Raw genomic sequence first — 13,753 nt, forward strand, 5'->3', positions numbered from 1 at the left:
TTACCGGATTTCCTTCTCAGCCGATAAGGAGCCGGACCTTCCTTAGAGCCACAAAAAGCCCTGGTCTCTCCCTCAGGGCTGTAGCAGAAGCCTGGGTGGTCTGCAAAGACAAGCGTGCATCAGTCAGGGTGGGTGCTCCACGCTCCTCACAAAGTTCGCGGCTCGTTTCAGACACTGAGAGGGGGACTCATCTCATCAGGCACGGACACCCCCAACACACAGCTGGTAGGGCGTATGGATCTCAGAGCTCCGTGCTTGCATGGGGACTTCCGGCAGTGCCCTGGCAAGGCACCTGCACTCCTGCTCCCTCATCCTCCTCCCCTCCTTCTCTTCCTCTGCCTCGTTTCCCTCCCTTTACCCTCCCCACCCCTGCCCTGCTTTTCCACTCCCTAGCAGAGAAAGCTACCCATCTGCTTCACCGTCCTTAGGAAGTCCACTCCTCAACCCCCGTGCAAGTGTCCTCGAGCACGGGGGCCTGTGTTTGTCTAGACTTTGGCCCTTTGAGCACTGAAGAAAACCTTTAGAGTCTCTTTCCAGAAAAGGCACCTTCATTTATTTTGTCAAAGTTGCGTCTTTCTATCCTACCCAGGTGTGGTCCTCTGTACCACAAGGCCTAAGGACTAGCAGTTCTGGGGAGGAGACTTAAGCTACTCTTCTACAAGTCAGGGCCGAGGCTCTCCAAGGCATAGGCGCTGAGTGCTGGGGATCTTGGAAACCACAGGCCGAGTTACACAGATGAGGTCACTGGTCTGCTGTCCTGGCCCGCCCTGCTCACAGGCAGCGAGTCCAAACTCAGCGGAGGGCAAATAAGGCCACTGCGCTGGCAGGGCTGCTCAGGCCTGGGCCTGGACCAAATCCATGTGGCTGCAGTGAGTGGCTTGAAATAACTCTGGGCGTTTGCAGAGCCTTACTGGTTTCTAAGAGCTAGCCCAGAGCCTGGGAGTAATTGAACCACAGGTTGAGCCGCAACCACAACTGGCCTGTCCAGATCCCTGCCTTCCTCAGCTTCCCTCCTAATTCGCATTTGCTCATTCAGGACTTCATCTTTTCTTCATGGGATTCTTTAGCGGTTTTTGCTACAGGGTACATGCAATTGCCAGGAAGAGAGACAGACAGAAAGCGAGAAATCACCCCCCAGGGGGGATGGCCATGCCACAATCCCTTCTCCTCCATTCTCCTCTCGGGATCTTGGGCAAGTATGCACACGTGCCCAGTATGATTTTAAACCACCAGGTCTGGGACTCAATCCGCGGTCGACTACATGGGAGTCCAGTGACATAGCCATTACACCAACTGCTGGTCCCCATGGGATTCTTTAAAAAGAAATCTTAAGGTGATTTTCATAGAGTAAAATGTGGGGATGCAGAGAACAGGGCAGGAGCTCTGCTGGGTTAAGATGAGGATTGAGCTGCAGAGGTGGGGTTGATGCTCAGTTCTCTACTTTGTAGAAGTTTCTTCTCCCTCCCTGGAATGCCAGCAGGCGGCAGGCTGAGGGGTAAGAGAACCAAAGTTTGCACTTGACAAAAGTTTCCTCAAAAGTGAGGTACTTTAAAGTCCTCTTGGGATCTTGGGCACGTATGCATACGTGCCCGGCATGAGTTTAAGCCACCAGGTCCGGGACTCAAACCACAGTCGACTACATGGGAGTCCAGTGACAGAGCCATTACACCAACTGCTGGTCCCTCAGGGATTTATATTCATTGGGAAATAAAAATTTAAGCCAAAATAAAAGCTAGATTCCTACCCTTCCCCCTTCCTTTTTTTTTTTTTTTAAGACAAATTCTCACTATTGAGATCCTGTCTCAGCCTCCAGCTAGGAGTAGAGACCCCATCCCCAGACTTTAGGTTGGACAGGACTTGAACCCAGGCCTCAGCCTGCAGAGCAAAGCGTCTTAGCGCAGACTACCGTGGCTGGGATGCGAGTTCCACTGAAGGTGGCCTCAAATGTATCCAAGCTTGCAGGGAGCTCCATACCCAGACAGAAAAACGCCTTTTTGTTGGAAGGGAAGGGACTTTCAAGTACTGAATTTTGATGACAACATTCTATTTACCGGATTTCCTTCTCAGCCGATAAGGAGCCGGACCTTCCTTAGAGCCACAAAAAGCCCTGGTCTCTCCCTCAGGGCTGTAGCAGAAGCCTGGGTGGTCTGCAAAGACAAGCGTGCATCAGTCAGGGTGGGTGCTCCACGCTCCTCACAAAGTTCGCGGCTCGTTTCAGACACTGAGAGGGGGACTCATCTCATCAGGCACGGACACCCCCAACACACAGCTGGTAGGGCGTATGGATCTCAGAGCTCCGTGCTTGCATGGGGACTTCCGGCAGTGCCCTGGCAAGGCACCTGCACTCCTGCTCCCTCATCCTCCTCCCCTCCTTCTCTTCCTCTGCCTCGTTTCCCTCCCTTTACCCTCCCCACCCCTGCCCTGCTTTTCCACTCCCTAGCAGAGAAAGCTACCCATCTGCTTCACCGTCCTTAGGAAGTCCACTCCTCAACCCCCGTGCAAGTGTCCTCGAGCACGGGGGCCTGTGTTTGTCTAGACTTTGGCCCTTTGAGCACTGAAGAAAACCTTTAGAGTCTCTTTCCAGAAAAGGCACCTTCATTTATTTTGTCAAAGTTGCGTCTTTCTATCCTACCCAGGTGTGGTCCTCTGTACCACAAGGCCTAAGGACTAGCAGTTCTGGGGAGGAGACTTAAGCTACTCTTCTACAAGTCAGGGCCGAGGCTCTCCAAGGCATAGGCGCTGAGTGCTGGGGATCTTGGAAACCACAGGCCGAGTTACACAGATGAGGTCACTGGTCTGCTGTCCTGGCCCGCCCTGCTCACAGGCAGCGAGTCCAAACTCAGCGGAGGGCAAATAAGGCCACTGCGCTGGCAGGGCTGCTCAGGCCTGGGCCTGGACCAAATCCATGTGGCTGCAGTGAGTGGCTTGAAATAACTCTGGGCGTTTGCAGAGCCTTACTGGTTTCTAAGAGCTAGCCCAGAGCCTGGGAGTAATTGAACCACAGGTTGAGCCGCAACCACAACTGGCCTGTCCAGATCCCTGCCTTCCTCAGCTTCCCTCCTAATTCGCATTTGCTCATTCAGGACTTCATCTTTTCTTCATGGGATTCTTTAGCGGTTTTTGCTACAGGGTACATGCAATTGCCAGGAAGAGAGACAGACAGAAAGCGAGAAATCACCCCCCAGGGGGGATGGCCATGCCACAATCCCTTCTCCTCCATTCTCCTCTCGGGATCTTGGGCAAGTATGCACACGTGCCCAGTATGATTTTAAACCACCAGGTCTGGGACTCAATCCGCGGTCGACTACATGGGAGTCCAGTGACATAGCCATTACACCAACTGCTGGTCCCCATGGGATTCTTTAAAAAGAAATCTTAAGGTGATTTTCATAGAGTAAAATGTGGGGATGCAGAGAACAGGGCAGGAGCTCTGCTGGGTTAAGATGAGGATTGAGCTGCAGAGGTGGGGTTGATGCTCAGTTCTCTACTTTGTAGAAGTTTCTTCTCCCTCCCTGGAATGCCAGCAGGCGGCAGGCTGAGGGGTAAGAGAACCAAAGTTTGCACTTGACAAAAGTTTCCTCAAAAGTGAGGTACTTTAAAGGGTTTAAGCAAAAGTGGAAGTGTTCTTGGTTTGTTTTGTTTTAATTTGCTACAGGGCACATATGTGGTGTTTGTTGAAGAGAGAAAAAGAGGGAAGTTGAGAAGACACCTCCAGGGGAGATGACCACGCCCTCAATCCCTTCTTTGGTTCCTTCATTTTCCTCTCAGGACTTTGGGCATCCATGCACATGGGCCCAGCATGCTTTTCACGTCGCTGGGTCCAGGACTCAACTGTTGAGCCGGCCATGTGGGATCCAGCCACCTTAACCACTGTGTCACAGTAGCCCCCCAAAATGAAAGTGTTTTAAGTAAGTCTTCAGCAGACCTGGTTGAGTATTTAAAGTCATGATTTCCTCTTTTTATTCTGTTTGATCTGAGAAATAACAAAGACAGGAAAGTTCTGTGAACAAAATCTTATTAAAAGGAAGGACCCAATGTTCTCTGCCTGCTGTCTTTCTTTCCTTTCTGTCTGCTTTTATAAGCCTAAAAATATACTCACGTATGAGGGGTAGCTATGATTTCAGAATTTTCGTGCTGCATTGGAGAAAACCTATAACCACGAAGGTGTCTGGGATCCTTGCAGATAATCAACACAGGCTTTCGGGAGAATGGGACGAAGTGGCAAGTGCACTGGGGGGCCTTGTTTTTTGGTGGGGGCGGAGGTGAGGGGAAGAGTTGGCCCCCAGACATTATCTGATGTTGTTAGTTGATGCAGAAACCCAGACACATGGACAGGGCCAGCTGTCCAGTCACTGGCAGATAATCCAGGAACAATGGGTGGATAAACAGCCAGCGTGTAAAGAAGGGATTATCTGTCTGCTCTGTTGGCTAAAACGGTGAGCAGAGAGCTGTTCTCTTATCGTTGACATTTTTATAAACTTTGAGATAAAAGAAGTGAGGGCCAGCAGACAGCATAGAGGTGAAGGTGGTCGGATCCCACATGACTGACCATGGTTCAGGTCCTTGGCCCAGCAGCTTCAATATCATGCTGGTGTGTAAACATGTACGCATGCCCAAAATCCCCAAGAGGAGAATGGAGGGAGAAGGGGTTACGGTGTGGCCATCCCCTCACCCGGGGGGCGGGGGGCAGCGGGTGATTTCTCACTTCCTCTCTCCTCTCTGCTGTGAATGCACACATCCTGAAAAAATTAAAAAAAAAAAAAAAAAAAGACAGGGACAGTAGACAGCAGATTTTCAAACTGCATTACAGATAAAACTTACGAACGGCATCCATTTCAAGTATTGCTTGCTTGGCCTGCAAGAGAAAGAGAAAGTGGAGCTTTCATTACATTCCATTTTTTTTCATTCTTTAATTATCAAACTTAGGTACCCCCAAACGGCATGATGGTTACGTTGCTGGACTCCTACGTAGTCGACTGTGGTTCAAGTCCCAGACCAAGCTGCTTAAACTCACGCTGGGCGTGTGTGCGTGCACGCCCAAGATGCCAAGAAGAGAATAAAGTAGAAGAGATTGTGGTGTGGTCATCCACCCTGGGGGGTGATTTCTCGGTTTCTGTCTCTGTGTCTCTCTCTCTGTCTTTCCAGTGAGTGCACGTGCCCTATAGCAAAAATCTCTCTTAAAACAAAACAAAAAAGCAGAAAATAAAAACAAGAAGAAAAATGACTAAACTTAACAAATATCCTATCTCACCTAAGTAAACCAATTTAAAAAGTTTAAGCAAACAAAAACCTCAGGATTTCTTTTAGGCATGTCCGGGGAAGCCAAACACATGAGCGCCCCCAGGTGGGTTCCTACCCTGGCCAAGGATCCACCTCTGTGGTTACAGTGCACGCTGCCGCCACCCACCCCTGACCTACTAAGCCCAAAGCCCCAGGCCGAGTCCAGTCACTCTGTGACCAGCCCTCCCCTTGTAGCCATCTGGGACCTTGTAACTATTCTTCTGTGTGCTGTGAATCTCCCCGGGGGGCGATTCTGCCACAGGACAGGGCTCTGAAGGACAGGGTTTGTGATCCCAGGGCTTGCCCGGGCTGGGTCGGGCTCTCACCTCTCTGGATGTGCTTCTGCAGCCCCACATGGGATCATGGGACCTTCCTGTCAGAGTTGCTGGTAGGATCAAATGCAGGCGCTTAACCAGTGAGAGCCACCTTCCTCCCAGGGCTTCTACCTGAGGCACCTGACTCTTCCCATGCACACAGCTATTTCCCCGTCTCTAACCCCCGTCATCTGCAGTTTGACACTTCACGGCTTCGCTGTTATTGTTGTTATACCTCATTGATGTTTAGGAAATGGTAGACAGGCAACAAGAACCGTTCTGCCTGAAGATTCAGTGAAGAAAACAGTTGGTTCGAGTAGCTTTTCTTGTCTCTTTACAATGTCATGTTTATTTTATTTATTTATTTAGCTATCTAGATATCTATTTATTTATTTATTGGAGAGGTTTTTGCTATAGGGCACATGCGCTCACAGACAGACAGAGAGAGACAGAGAGAAAGTGAGAAATCACCCCCCCCCCCAAGGGGGATGGCCACGCCCCAATCCCTCCTCCTCCATTCCTCTCTCGGATGGCCACGCCACAATCCCTCCTCCTCCATTCTCCTCTCGGGATCTTGGGCACGCATGCACACGTACCCGGTGTGAGTTTTAAGCTACCAGGTCCGGGACTCGAACAGTTGTCGACTACATGGGAATCCAGCGACATAGCCATTACGCTAACTGCTGGTCCCATGTTCATTTTTTCTCAAGAGTGATAAAACAGTCACCTTATTCTTGAGACAATAGAAGCTTAGGTTTTTGTACCTCTGATATTTCTGCCATACATTCAGTTTGACATGACTACAAGAGGTAAAGTTAATTTCCAACACAAACATTAGCTCAGTTTCTGAGGAGTGCACTTGCAGAATCAACACAGCTGTGGGAATGAGGAATGTGGCTTCCAGGACTCAATACTGGGCCAGGCCCATAGTGCAGTGAAGCCACCTGGATCCCACCTGGCTAACCACTGTCTGAACCTCTGCCCTGGCAGCTTGAAACATGTTGGGCACGTGTGTATGCCCACCCCAAATCCCAATGGGATGGAGAAATGGGGAACAAGGACTGTGATGGGATCAAACCCCACTAGGGGAGATGCCTTCTTTCTCTTGATCTCTCTCTGTCTCTCTCTCTCTCTCTCTGGTGAGTGCATGTGCCCTCTGGCAGTTAAAAAATAAATAAATAAAAGAACTCAGTACTCTTTATTTTCTCCATCTTGACATTTCAAAAGAGTAGTCTTCCCAGATTTTCCTCTAGGGGGCAGCCAAGGACTACCACAGGATTAAAGGACTGGGAGGAAGTTGGGAGGAATTCAACTAAGGACTGCCAACAGCTGTGTTGACATTTTTAACTTGGTGACACATTTTTCTTCCTAGTGGTTCAAATATCCCACCTTGCATTTCTCTTATTTCATAGAAATAAGTATATTTTGAACGCATCAAGAAAACAATTTCAGTGGAATGTGGTGTCAAGACCCTGGTGATGGTGATGTAGCTCGAAAATAATATTTAGGGCCAGGCAGCTGGGTCTGACATGGCCAGCTATGTGGTTTGAGTCCTGAACCTGGCAGTTTAAAAATCACACCACACACGTAAAAAAGAGTCATGAGAAAAGACTTGAATAGTTTAACTTAATCATGCTTAAATACAATAGAAATGTCAGCATTATGATGGATAAAGTATATCAAATGTGTCTCTAGCATCAATGGGAATAATCTGGCTAAGAGACTCTGCAGCCAGGCAGCCCTGGGTATGAATCCGGACTTGGGCATGTGTAGACTGGGATGATTTACATCATGTTGCTGAGGCTCTGCCTTCCTCTCTCTAAAATGGGAGGATAAGATCTGTTTCATAATGTGTTTTGATGAAAGGGAAATAAGAATATACACTCAGGGGACCAGCAGCTGGCATGATGGTTGAGGTGCTGGACACTCCCACGTGGCTGACCATGGTTTGAGTCCCAGACTTGGTGGCTTGCTTTCTCACTTTCCCTCTCTCTCTTTGTGTCTCTCTCTGGTCAAATTAAAATGAATGAATGAATGAATAAAAATAAATAAATAATTCTTAAAAAAAAAAAAGAATATACACGCAGGACAGTGTGTATGCACTCAATACGTTGTAGCTCGAAAATAATATTTAGGGCCAGCTTGTGACATGGTGGTTAAGCCAACTGAAGTCCACTTGGTCGACTGCAGGGTTTGAGTCCCAGACCCAGAAGTTTGAAAAAACACCAAGACATGTATGCCTGCATGCCCAAAATCCCGAGAGGAGAACAGAGGAGAAGACTAGGGTATGGCCATCTCTTCTCAGGAGGAAGGGGGTGCTCTCTTGCTCTTCCCAGCAAACACAGGTACTCTATGGCAATAAAATAGTAAAATGATAATGGAGCAGCAGGTGGCATGGAGGTGAAGGCAGCTGGGTCTGACATGGCCAGCTATGTGGTTTGAGTCCTGAACCTGGTAGTTTGAAAATCACACCACACACGTGTGTGTGTGCATGCCCAAAATCCCAAGGGGAAGAATGGAGGAGAAGGGACTGTGGTATGGCCATCCTCCCTGGGGGATGATTTCTCACTTTCTCTCTCTCTTTCTAGTGAGTACTAGCACCCTATAGCAAAACCAGAAACTAAAACTAATAATAATTTTTAGTTTCTAAAAGTATCAGCAACCTTTGCAGAAAGTACCATTCTATATGGACGACATTAACCATTTCAGCCCATACAGGAAAAACTGCCTGCATACACACACCTAGTGTGGGAGAAAAGAGAAGAGAGGTGAACTAGCCCCAACTGCTAATGGCCTGTAATTGCCTTTCAGAGTCTCTTTAGCAATTTAGCTGTTCCCAGGAGACAGGTAAACAATAGGTGGGGCACAGCAAACACACCTTGACTATGGGTCAGAAGAGCATCCTGAGGCACCTGGCCAGCCACCCAGTGACTAACCCCACAGGAAACGCAAACCTCTCTGCATGAGCGCCCCTGCATCTCGGAACACCTGACAGAGGAAACTCATGCTTAAGTCTGAGTACACACCCAGGCACAGTCATTCCTGAATATGGAATCATCGCGGACAGCCCTGAGAGCAAGCTGCCGGTGCTTTTCAAAATATTCTGAGAGCAAAACAGACTCGCCTTTCTCCGAGGCCTCAGCCCTTCTTACTTCCCACTGGTTCTACTTTCACGATCATCATCCCATTTTCCGCTCCATGTCACTCCTCTGGGACTTCTCATGGACCATGTCACCGTCCCAGGGATCACCCATCAAGCCTTTCACGGAGTTCCGTGACTGGTCTATCTCTAACAGCCTTTCCTCCATCCCAGAAGAGCCAAACATACTCAGAGCCACCCCTAGGAACGGGTTGCACCCAGAACTGCCCCTGCTAAGGCAAGGCTCCCAAGGTCCATTCTTCAACTGCAGATGGTCTCTCCATCTCTTCAACTTTATGGGGGAGGGCCTTCAAAAAGGTCATGGGAAATGCATAGTATTGAAAGAGTACACATGGATTCAGAATGTTTGCACTGACATAAACTCGTGCTTTAATTTCATTCTGAAGTCCCTTGGTAGCTCCTGCCGAACCAGTTATCTGACTGGCAAGCTCTCAGCCCTGCCTCATTGGGAGGAGCACCTCCCTCCCTTGCCCTCTGACCTCCTTAATCGGCTCTGCCACCTGGAGGCACCTGGGTGCACATGGTTCCTCAACAGTGCCCCACATCGTGGGTGGCATCATCGCCCTGACTCACGGTGGCGGGCTTCAGGAGCTATGGCAGCCACCTCTCGTGACTGGTCTGTTTCTTTCCCAATTGTCCCCAGGTACCCAACCCATCTCTGCGTCACTCATCACCTTAGCCCATGCAATCAAGCCCTTTACCCTCTCTCGAGCCCGCCTCCCAGTTCCTCTCCCTTTCTCGTCTTCCTTCTCCCTACTGCCTTCCCCTGGCTTGGAAAATGTTTCTGGCCCTTCCCAAGACCAAGCCCTATCGCTGTGCTTTGGTCCCATTCCATCTCACCTCCTGGGTCTCTCTAGCAAATGTCCCTCCCCTCACTGTTGACATCTTCCTTCCCCTTCCTCTCCCGTCCCGTACCCTTCCTTTCTCTTCCTCTTCCCCTTCCCTCCCCTACGTATGTGCACAGTATTCTTCACCTGAACCTAAAGTCTTGCTTTGAGTTGTTCTTGCTCAAACTAACACCTTTTTTCTTTCTGAACTTCATAAGAAAAAAAAAAAAGTCTACACCTGGCCTGTTTTTCTTATTGCTCTCTTTCTTCTCAACCCGCTGTGATCGCTCCCTTGTGTCTTCGTTGCCAAATCTAAAAATCATCTTTTCCACTTGAATCTTGTCTGACCTTGCAGCCTTTCAGACTGTTTTTCTCCACTTATTGTTTTATTAAAATTTACTGCATCACATGTGTGCTCACTGGAAGGACAGAGAGAGGGAAGGTGAGAAAGCACTTCCCTGGGGGATGGCCACACCACAATCTCTTCTCCTTCATTATCCTCTCAGGATTCAGGGCATGCACACACATACACATGGCATGTGTTTTCAAGCTGCTGGGCCTAGGATTTGAACCACATAGTCAGCCATGTAGGATCCACCATGCTATCCACTGGGCCCATTCAAATCCCTTTTGAGATTGGTTCCTTCCTTTGTTAGCACGATCCCTTTTTCTTCGGTTTTCTTTTAACCTCCCTGGCCAACCTCTCCTTGCCATTCTCCAAGTCCCCTCTTGACAGATCTCTTAGATGCTGGGTTTGCCCAGGGCTTTTTCCTCTGCGGGCCAGATCTCAGGACTGCAGCCACCTCTGCCCTCTAGGACAGCCTCCTGACCTTTGCCTTCTAAGACTGGATTTCCACCTACAGCTGACAGCCCAGCATCAGGACAGAGACCTCTCACTCCTCCCTCCCTGTCTAACCAGTTCCTCTCCTTTGCAAGCTGTCTCAGGACACAGAAGGCCCTGCTCTTGGCCTGACTCGTCCTTGCCTTATATGAGCAAAATCCTCTGCCCTCAGCCCAGGGGCACCTGCTCCCCTTGCTCCCCTCTACTGCAGTGCCTCCATGGAGAGTGCTCTTTGTCTCTCGTCTAGACGACTGGCAGCTAACTAGTCTTCCTCCTGCCTCTGATCTCACTTCTCCAAATTATTTGTCACACTGTCTACAAAGGTACACTCTCAGGACACATGGCAGCCCATGCCACCACCTTCCTCCAAACCTTCAGGGGTTTCCCAACACTGGTATGACTCAGACTCTTTGGAGTGAGTGTTCAAAGCCCTCCCTGGGCTGATAAACTGCTCTCCTCTGCCCCAGCCTCACCTCCTAGCCTGTCTCTTGAGAACCTGGCCTTCCTGTCTTAAGCATCTTCCTTGCGCTGTGCACACCTTCACTCCTCGGTGTTTCTGCTTACACCATTCCATCTGCCTGGCTTTCCTTTCCTTTTAGAAATACCCCTCACCCTTCAAGACTTGAGGCAATTTTTTTTAAAGGTTTTTGCCATGGAATGTGTGTACTTGCCAAAGAGGAGAGAGACAGAAAGTGAGTGAGAGGGAAAGTGAGAAGTAACGCCCCAGGTGAGATGGCCAGGCTGCAATCCCTTCTCCTCCATTCTCCTCCTGGAATTTCAGATGCACACCTGCCAGGAGTAGTTCTCAAGCCATTGGGTCCAGGACATGAACCATGGTCAGCATGTGGGAGTCCAGCACCTTAACGACCACCCCATCAGCTGGCTCCAGTGTGAAGGATATTTTCTTACCTCTCTTCTACACATTAAATTGAACACATTATCCTTCCACCACACCTGGCTTAGACCTCTGTCATGTCACTATGTTTAGCGGACAGGGACAGATCCCCATGACTAGGCCCCATTCCTTCTAGGTTGAGTCAATGCCTTGTTTTCCCAGCAGCCCACAGACCCTCAGAGCGCCTTTCACGGCAGGTCCTGGGCACTCAGGACAGCGACATACTCTATTACCAGCTTCCGTGTGTCTGTTTCCTCACTTTTTTTTTTTTTGCTATAGGGCACGTGCGCTTGCCAGAGAGACAGAGAGAGACAGAGAGACAGAAAGCAAGAAATCACCCCCCAGGGAGGATGGCCACATCGCAATCCCTTTTCCTCCATTCTCCTCTCAGGATCTTGGGCATGCACGCACACGCGCCCGGCGTGAGTTTCAAGCCACCGGGTCCGGGATGCAAACCGCGGTCAACTACATGGGAGTCCAGCGACATAGCCATTATGCTAACTGCTGGTCCCCCTTACTTTTTTTTTCTTTCCAACCCCAAAAGGAAAAATACCACCACTACTGCCTCCAGAGAGTCTGCCTCTCACAGGGATCTTTTCAATATAAATAGCTGATTTAGTTGACCCCTCACATCTTACTTCTCAAATGTCCTTTATTATTTATTAGTTATTGGAGAGGTTTCTGCTATAGGGCGCGTGCACTTGCCAGAAAGACAGAGACAGAAAGCGAGAAATCACCCCCCCGGGGGGATGGTCATGCCACAATCCCTTCTCCTCCATTTTCCTCTCGGGATCTTGGGGACACACACACACACACGCACCCGGTGTGAGTTTAAGCCACTGGGTCCAAGACTCAAACCACGGTTGACTACATGGGAATCCAGTGACATAGCCATTACGCCAACTGCTGGTCCCCTTTATTCGTTATTTTTTATAGAATTATTTAATTTTATTATTATTTTGAATTTCCTACGGGGCACGTGCACTCACCAGAGACAGAGAGGAAAAGTGAGAAAGCAAGCTGCCAGGTCCAGGACTCAAACCGTGGCTGGCATGTGGGAGTCCAGAATCTTAAACCACAGACCACCCGCACACTTGCCCCAATGTCCTTTATTTTGAAGTTGAGCAGTTCCTCCCGTCAGCCCACCTGGCTAGCATGTGTGTTCTTTCCTGATTTCCAGTTTGCTGACGTGGCCGTCTTACCTTAGCTGGGATCTTCGCCGCGTGGTTCTCCAGGATCAGCCTTTTCAGGTGCAGAACCCACAGGCGTTTGTCTTGCTGGGATTTGGCCTAGCAAGGTAGATTCAGAGAGTCAGACAACTCGAACGTCCACCACACACGGACACAGCTATTCCTACAGCCCTCTGATGGGGGGCGGGCATGCACAGAGCGGCCAGGAGGCCTGGAAAGGCTGCCTGCCCACATCACTCATCCCTGTCCTGTACCTGCACTATGTCACCTGTCCTCACAGGGCTCTGATCTGTGTCACTCATCATCATGGGGAGCCTCACAGCACCTGATCTGGGTCACTTATCACCACGGGCTGGAGAAAGGGTTCGCTGTCCTTGATCTGTGTCACCTGTCATCTAGGGGTCTGATCTGAGTCACTCATCATGGGGAGGGCTTGTCATGCCTGATCTGTGTCACTCATCATCATGGGCGGGGCCTCACCATATCTGCACTGTGTCCCTCATGGGGGACTCACTATACCTGCGCTGTGTCCCTCATGGGAGGCTCACCATACCTGCACTGTGTCCCTCACGGGGGGCTGCTCACCATACCTGCACTGTGTCCCTCACAGGGGGCTGCTCATCATACCTGCACTGTGTTCCTCATGGGGGGCTGCTCACCATACCTGCACTGTGTCCCTCACGGGGGGCTCCCTCTACCTGCGCTGTGTCCCTCATGGGGGGCTCACTATACCTGTGTTGTGTCCCTCACGGGGGGCTCACCATACCTGCACTGTGTCCCTCATGGGGCGCTCACCATATCTGCACTGTGTCCCTCACGGGGGACTCATTATACCTGCGCTGTGTCCCTCACGGGGGGCTCATCATACCTGCACTGTGTCCCTCATGGGGGGCTCACTATACCTGCACTGTGTCCCTCATGGGGGGCTCACTATACCTGCACTGTGTCCCTCATGGGGGGCTGCTCACCATACCTGCACCATGCCCGTCACCGGGGCTCACCTGCACTGTGTGCTGCAGCTTGGGGTTCTTGTAGTGGAAGACACTGAAGCTGAGCGGCTCTTTGGGAATCACTTCCACAAGCATGAGGTTGCCACACTGGACAGAGAGAGCAGAGGTGAGGGACACACAAAGGGGAATGAAGGAGCCCCGGCCCTGCCCTTGACGCACGTTCACACCTACCAGGATGTGTGCTTTGTATGTAAACGTGTCATCCCTCTTCTTCGTGATCAGAAGCAGCTTGTCGA

The 13,753-nt window shown here is 50.1% G+C and overlaps 1 protein-coding gene across 1 annotated transcript in view; it reads right to left on the minus strand.

Moving 5' to 3' along the window:
- Positions 1-13,753, minus strand: part of PLEKHG1 (pleckstrin homology and RhoGEF domain containing G1) — a 119,532-nt gene that overhangs the window by 20,268 nt on the left and 85,511 nt on the right. Inside the window, 5 exon segments of the mRNA XM_027769902.1 lie at positions 2,052-2,147; positions 4,822-4,855; positions 12,520-12,606; positions 13,509-13,604; positions 13,689-13,753. The exon segment at positions 13,689-13,753 is cut by the window's right edge and continues 13 nt beyond it. Coding sequence (XP_027625703.1) covers positions 2,052-2,147; positions 4,822-4,855; positions 12,520-12,606; positions 13,509-13,604; positions 13,689-13,753 — 378 coding nt within the window.

Source organism: Tupaia chinensis, unplaced genomic scaffold (genome assembly GCF_000334495.1).
Source record: "Tupaia chinensis unplaced genomic scaffold, TupChi_1.0 Scaffold000014_1, whole genome shotgun sequence".
NCBI classification, from domain to species: domain Eukaryota; kingdom Metazoa; phylum Chordata; class Mammalia; order Scandentia; family Tupaiidae; genus Tupaia; species Tupaia belangeri.